This window comes from Mandrillus leucophaeus, unplaced genomic scaffold, assembly GCF_000951045.1.
Source record: "Mandrillus leucophaeus isolate KB7577 unplaced genomic scaffold, Mleu.le_1.0 Scaffold489, whole genome shotgun sequence".
NCBI lineage: Eukaryota > Metazoa > Chordata > Mammalia > Primates > Cercopithecidae > Mandrillus > Mandrillus leucophaeus.
In genome coordinates, this window is record NW_012105242.1 from 1,283,891 (window position 1) to 1,290,788 (window position 6,898).

General features: G+C 47.2%; 1 protein-coding gene across 1 annotated transcript in view; it reads left to right on the top strand.

Moving 5' to 3' along the window:
• ARFGEF2 (ADP-ribosylation factor guanine nucleotide-exchange factor 2 (brefeldin A-inhibited)) overlaps positions 1–6,898 on the top strand; it is a 101,054-nt gene that overhangs the window by 87,318 nt on the left and 6,838 nt on the right. The window contains 2 exon segments of the mRNA XM_011995403.1: positions 1,503–1,523; positions 5,524–5,662. Of these exon segments, the coding sequence (XP_011850793.1) occupies positions 1,503–1,523; positions 5,524–5,662 (160 nt within the window).

The window sequence follows — 6,898 nt, forward strand, 5'->3', positions numbered from 1 at the left end:
AAAAAAAAAAAAAAGACAAATTGAAAGTTGGAGAATTGAATTGATTTAACAAGTCAAGAAATTTTATGACTGGGTGTGGTGGCTCACGCCTATAATCCCAGCACTCTGGGAGGCTGAGGCAGGCGGATCATTTGAGCCCAGGAGTTCAAGACCAGCCTGGGCAACATAGCAAAACCCCATCTCTACCCAAAAAAAGTATATGAAAATTAGCTAGGCATTGTGGTGCACACCATACTCGGGAGGCTGAGGTGGGAGGATCACTTGAGCCCAGGAGATGGAGGTTGCAGTGAGCCAAGATTGCACACTGCACTGCAGCCTGGGCAGCAGGGGGAGACCCTGTCTCAAGGAAAAAAAAAAAAATTTACATTAAATTAAAAGTTAAATATGACATAAAAAATGTGGTAGTCTAAGAAAAACAGAAACCATTCATCAATTTTCCAAGCGTTTTAGGGGTTTATTCACTTTCCTACCTCCAAAAGTAAATACATAAACCCTGGAAGTAAATAATATTTTTTTCCGGGGTGTTGGTGGGATTCTCATTATTTTGAACTTTACATACAAGTGATACTTTATATAATTTTTGTATTGTTACCATTACTTTTTGTTGTTGTTGTTGTTGAGACAGAGTCTTACTCTGTTGCTCAGGCTGGAGTGCAGTGGTGCAATCTCGGCTCACTGCAGTCTGTACCTCCCAGGTTCAAGCAATTCTCATGCCCCAGCCTTCCAAGTAGTTGGGTTTACAGGCACATGCCACCATGCCCAGCTAATTTTTATATTTTTAGTAGAAACAGGGTTTCAGCATGTTGGCCTGGCTGGTCTTGAACTCCTGACCTCAAGTAATCCACCCATCTCAGCCTCCCAGAATTCTAGGATTATAGGCGTGAGCTACTGCACCTGGCCTGGTTACCATTACTTTTTGTCCCCAAATATTTATTTTAACCCACAATTAAAGAATGTCATTTTTCTCTACAGCCTTAAAATATCCAGCTGTTTTATGTCTTTGCCTATAATAAGGTTTTGCTGGTGAGGGTAGTTTGCATATCTCTAAAGCTGATTGGTACTACTTTGTGTTTTTATTTTTTTGTTTATTTATATTTTTTGGAGGGGGAGATGGAGTCTCACTCTGTCACCAGGCTGGAGTGCAGTGGCGCGATCTTGGCTCACTGCAACCTCTGCCTCCTGTGTTCAAGCAGTTCTCCTGCCCCAACCTCCCGAGTAGCTGGAACTACAGGCACGTGCTACCATGCCCAACTAATTTTTGTATTTTTAGTACAGATGGGGTTTCACCGTGTTGGCCAACATGGTCTTGCTCTCTTGACCTCGTGATCCACCCGCCTCGGCCTCCCAAAGTGCTGGGATTACAGGCGTGAGCCGCCATGCCCAGCCTAGAATTCTTAAGAGCTGTTACATTTGAGAAGCCAAAACCAATGGCTTCACCAGCCAATAAGCAAAGTCTAAATGGAGAGCAGGCCAGGCAAGGTGGTTCATACCTGTAATCCCAGCACTTTGGAAGGCTGAGGTGGGTGGATCACTTGAGGTCAGGGGTTCGAGACAACATGGCGAAACCTCGTCTCTACAAAAAAACACAAAAATTAGTGAGGCATGGTGGCGTGCACTTGTAGTTCCAGCTAGGCAGGAGGCTGAGGCAGGAGGGTAACTTGAGCCTGGGAGGTCGAGGTTGCAGTGAGCCTAGATTGTGTGCTGCACTCCAGCCTGGGTGACAGAGTGAGACTCTGTCTCAAAATAAAATAAAATACCAATAAATAAATGGAGAACAGTACAGGGCATTGAAAAATGAAGTTCTAGGCCGGGCACGGTGGCTCAAGCCTGTAATCCCAGCACTTTGGGAGGCCGAGACGGGTGGATCACGAGGTCAGGAGATTGACACCATCCTGGCTAACACGGTGAAACCCCCTCTCTACTAAAAAATACAAAAAACTAGCCGGGCGAGGTGGTGGGCGCCTGTAGTCCCAGCTACTTGGGAGGCTGAGGCAGGAGAATGGCGTAAACCTTGAGCCTGGGAGGTCGAGGTTGCAGTGAGCCTAGATTGTGTGCTGCACTCCAGCCTGGGTGACAGAGCGAGACTCCATCTCAAAAAAAAAAAAAAAAAAAAGAGAAATGAAGTTCTTATACAGAGGATGACTTTTGGGGAGTCATAACTGCCTTCATTTGGTATCACAATCGATCTGTATTAAGAATATATAAAAAATGTTTCAGGCCAGACTCAGTGGCTCATTTCTGTAATCCCATCCCTTTGGAAAGCTAAGACAGGAAGATTGCTTGAGTCCAGGAATTTAAAACCAGCCAGGGCTACATAGTAAAACCCTGTCTATACAAACTCTAAAAAATTGGCTGGGCGTGGTGGCTCACGTAATCCCAGCACTTTGGGAGGCCAAGGCAGGCAGATCACCTGAGGTCAGGAATTTGAGACCAGCCTGACCAACATGGAGAAACCCTGTCTCTACTAAAAATACAAAAATTAGCCCGGTGTGGTAGTGGGCGCCTGTAATCCCAGCTAATCAGGAGGCTGAGGCAGGAGAATCGCTTGAACCTGGGAGGCGGAGGTTGTGGTGAGCTGAGATCGCGCCATTGCATTGCAGCCTGGGCAACAAGAGTGAAACTCCATCAAATAAATAAATAAATAAGCCAGGCATGGTGGCACACATCTATGGTCCTGGCTACTCAGGAGGCTGAGGCAGGAGAATCGCTTGAACCTGGGAGGCGGAGGTTGTGGTGAGCTGAGATCGCGCCATTGCATTGCAGCCTGGGCAACAAGAGTGAAACTCCATCAAATAAATAAATAAATAAGCCAGGCATGGTGGCACACATCTATGGTCCTGGCTACTCAGGAGGCTGAGGCAGGAGAATCGCTTGAACCTGGGAGGCGGAGGTTGTGGTGAGCTGAGATCGCGCCATTGCATTGCAGCCTGGGCAACAAGAGTGAAACTCCATCAAATAAATAAATAAATAAGCCAGGCATGGTGGCACACATCTATGGTCCTGGCTACTCAGGAGGCTGAGGCAGGAGAATCGCTTGAACCTGGGAGGCGGAGGTTGTGGTGAGCTGAGATCGCGCCATTGCATTGCAGCCTGGGCAACAAGAGTGAAACTCCATCAAATAAATAAATAAATAAGCCAGGCATGGTGGCACACATCTATGGTCCTGGCTACTCAGGAGGCTGAGGCAGGAGAATCGCTTGAACCTGGGAGGCGGAGGTTGTGGTGAGCTGAGATCGCGCCATTGCATTGCAGCCTGGGCAACAAGAGTGAAACTCCATCAAATAAATAAATAAATAAGCCAGGCATGGTGGCACACATCTATGGTCCTGGCTACTCAGGAGGCTGAGGCAGGAGAATCGCTTGAACCTGGGAGGCGGAGGTTGTGGTGAGCTGAGATCGCGCCATTGCATTGCAGCCTGGGCAACAAGAGTGAAACTCCATCAAATAAATAAATAAATAAGCCAGGCATGGTGGCACACATCTATGGTCCTGGCTACTCAGGAGGCTGAGGCAGGAGAATCGCTTGAACCTGGGAGGCGGAGGTTGTGGTGAGCTGAGATCGCGCCATTGCATTGCAGCCTGGGCAACAAGAGTGAAACTCCATCAAATAAATAAATAAATAAGCCAGGCATGGTGGCACACATCTATGGTCCTGGCTACTCAGGAGGCTGAGGCAGGAGAATCGCTTGAACCTGGGAGGCGGAGGTTGTGGTGAGCTGAGATCGCGCCATTGCATTGCAGCCTGGGCAACAAGAGTGAAACTCCATCAAATAAATAAATAAATAAGCCAGGCATGGTGGCACACATCTATGGTCCTGGCTACTCAGGAGGCTGAGGCAGGAGAATCGCTTGAACCTGGGAGGCGGAGGTTGTGGTGAGCTGAGATCGCGCCATTGCATTGCAGCCTGGGCAACAAGAGTGAAACTCCATCAAATAAATAAATAAATAAGCCAGGCATGGTGGCACACATCTATGGTCCTGGCTACTCAGGAGGCTGAGGCAGGAGAATCGCTTGAACCTGGGAGGCGGAGGTTGTGGTGAGCTGAGATCGCGCCATTGCATTGCAGCCTGGGCAACAAGAGTGAAACTCCATCAAATAAATAAATAAATAAGCCAGGCATGGTGGCACACATCTATGGTCCTGGCTACTCAGGAGGCTGAGGCAGGAGAATCGCTTGAACCTGGGAGGCGGAGGTTGTGGTGAGCTGAGATCGCGCCATTGCATTGCAGCCTGGGCAACAAGAGTGAAACTCCATCAAATAAATAAATAAATAAGCCAGGCATGGTGGCACACATCTATGGTCCTGGCTACTCAGGAGGCTGAGGCAGGAGAATCGCTTGAACCTGGGAGGCGGAGGTTGTGGTGAGCTGAGATCGCGCCATTGCATTGCAGCCTGGGCAACAAGAGTGAAACTCCATCAAATAAATAAATAAATAAGCCAGGCATGGTGGCACACATCTATGGTCCTGGCTACTCAGGAGGCTGAGGCAGGAGAATCGCTTGAACCTGGGAGGCGGAGGTTGTGGTGAGCTGAGATCGCGCCATTGCATTGCAGCCTGGGCAACAAGAGTGAAACTCCATCAAATAAATAAATAAATAAGCCAGGCATGGTGGCACACATCTATGGTCCTGGCTACTCAGGAGGCTGAGGCAGGAGAATCGCTTGAACCTGGGAGGCGGAGGTTGTGGTGAGCTGAGATCGCGCCATTGCATTGCAGCCTGGGCAACAAGAGTGAAACTCCATCAAATAAATAAATAAATAAGCCAGGCATGGTGGCACACATCTATGGTCCTGGCTACTCAGGAGGCTGAGGCAGGAGAATCGCTTGAACCTGGGAGGCGGAGGTTGTGGTGAGCTGAGATCGCGCCATTGCATTGCAGCCTGGGCAACAAGAGTGAAACTCCATCAAATAAATAAATAAATAAGCCAGGCATGGTGGCACACATCTATGGTCCTGGCTACTCAGGAGGCTGAGGCAGGAGAATCGCTTGAACCTGGGAGGCGGAGGTTGTGGTGAGCTGAGATCGCGCCATTGCATTGCAGCCTGGGCAACAAGAGTGAAACTCCATCAAATAAATAAATAAATAAGCCAGGCATGGTGGCACACATCTATGGTCCTGGCTACTCAGGAGGCTGAGGCAGGAGAATCGCTTGAACCTGGGAGGCGGAGGTTGTGGTGAGCTGAGATCGCGCCATTGCATTGCAGCCTGGGCAACAAGAGTGAAACTCCATCAAATAAATAAATAAATAAGCCAGGCATGGTGGCACACATCTATGGTCCTGGCTACTCAGGAGGCTGAGGCAGGAGGATCATTGAGCCCAAGAATTGGAGGCTGCAGTGAGCTATGATCATGCCACTGCACTCCAGCCAAGGTGACAGAGTGAGACGGTGTCAAGAAAAGAAAAAAAAAAAAAAACAGATGTTTCAATATTTCATGAAGTAACTAGATTTCTAGTTCATACACAGTTATCAGCATTATCTTAGAAATGTGCACTAATTATATGAATGTCTGATCTCTAGGTTTTAAGGGCAAGTCTAAACCCAATCTTCTAAAACAAGAAACCAGCAGCCTGGCCTGTTGTTTGAGGATCCTGTTTCGAATGTATGTTGATGAGAACCGCAGGGATTCCTGGGGAGAAATACAGCAGAGACTTTTAACGTAAGAAAAATAGTTTCTGATTAGATTTCTATCTGCCATATACAAAATGTGTCACAGCAATACCGTGGATTGAAAAGAGTGGGAGAAAAATATATGCTGACACTCTGACAAATTATTTTCCTTTTTATTTTTTCTATTTGGTGACTCTCCCACTTCACTTTTAATGCCCTGAAGAGGGCAGAGCCTTATCTGTTTCACTGATAAGTCCTTGCTTGAGCCCAGGAGTTGAAGGGTGCTGGCAGCTACGCATAGAAACATGGGCAGTGAAAACTACTTCTAGCAGTGAGCAGGCTAGATGGAAGTCCTGACTCTGACTGGAGCCTTGTGGTATTAGGCAGGTTACTATCCCTCTTGGGACCAGGTCCTCTTTAGAACTGTTGTCAGCAATAACATCCCATCATTCCGTCTTTCCAAGAAGAATGTAATTTAAATCATATAACTAGGATGTGCCTACAAAATTATCCAGAAATGCACCAATTGGGGGAGAGTGGAATACTGATGAGGAAGCCCCAGCCAGAAAAGTAGGTCTTTGCCAACCAGCTTCCTGGGCATCAGCAGGATTCTGATGCCTGAGCTTTCTTTTTCTCCTGTAACATTTAAAAACAGTAACACACAGTGCTGGCAAATGTGTGGTGAGAATGCACTCTCCTGCATAGCTCGTTGGAGTGTACAATGGCATGATCTTTCTGGAAAGTAGGTGGGATACCAGGAGCCCTAAAGTGTTCATTCTCTGTGACTCAGTCATTCCACTGTTACAGAATCTGCTTCAGAAAATATTTTAGAAATAGGAACCAGGAATAACACACAGAATATTCACTGAAGATTTATCAGGAGAAAAAATTTTAAGCAGCTCCACTAAGTTATGATATGTCCTAAATTACGATATTATGAAATATCCCCATTAAAAGTGAATTTTTTTTTTTTGAGATGGAGTCTCGCTCTGTTGCCCAGGCTGGAGTGCAGTGGCACAGTCTTGGCTTACTGCAACCTCCGCCTCCTGGTTTCAAGCAATTCTCCTGCCCCAGCCTCCTGAGTAGCTGGAACTACAGGCATGCGCCACCACACCCAGCTAATTTTTATATTTTTAGTAGAAACGGGGTTTCACCATGTTGGCCAGGATGGTCTCACTCTCTTGACCTCGTGATCCACCCACCTCGGCCTCCCAAAGTGCTGGGATTACAGGCATGAACCACCGTGCCCGGCCTAAAAGTGAATTTTTTTTTTTTTTTTTTTTTT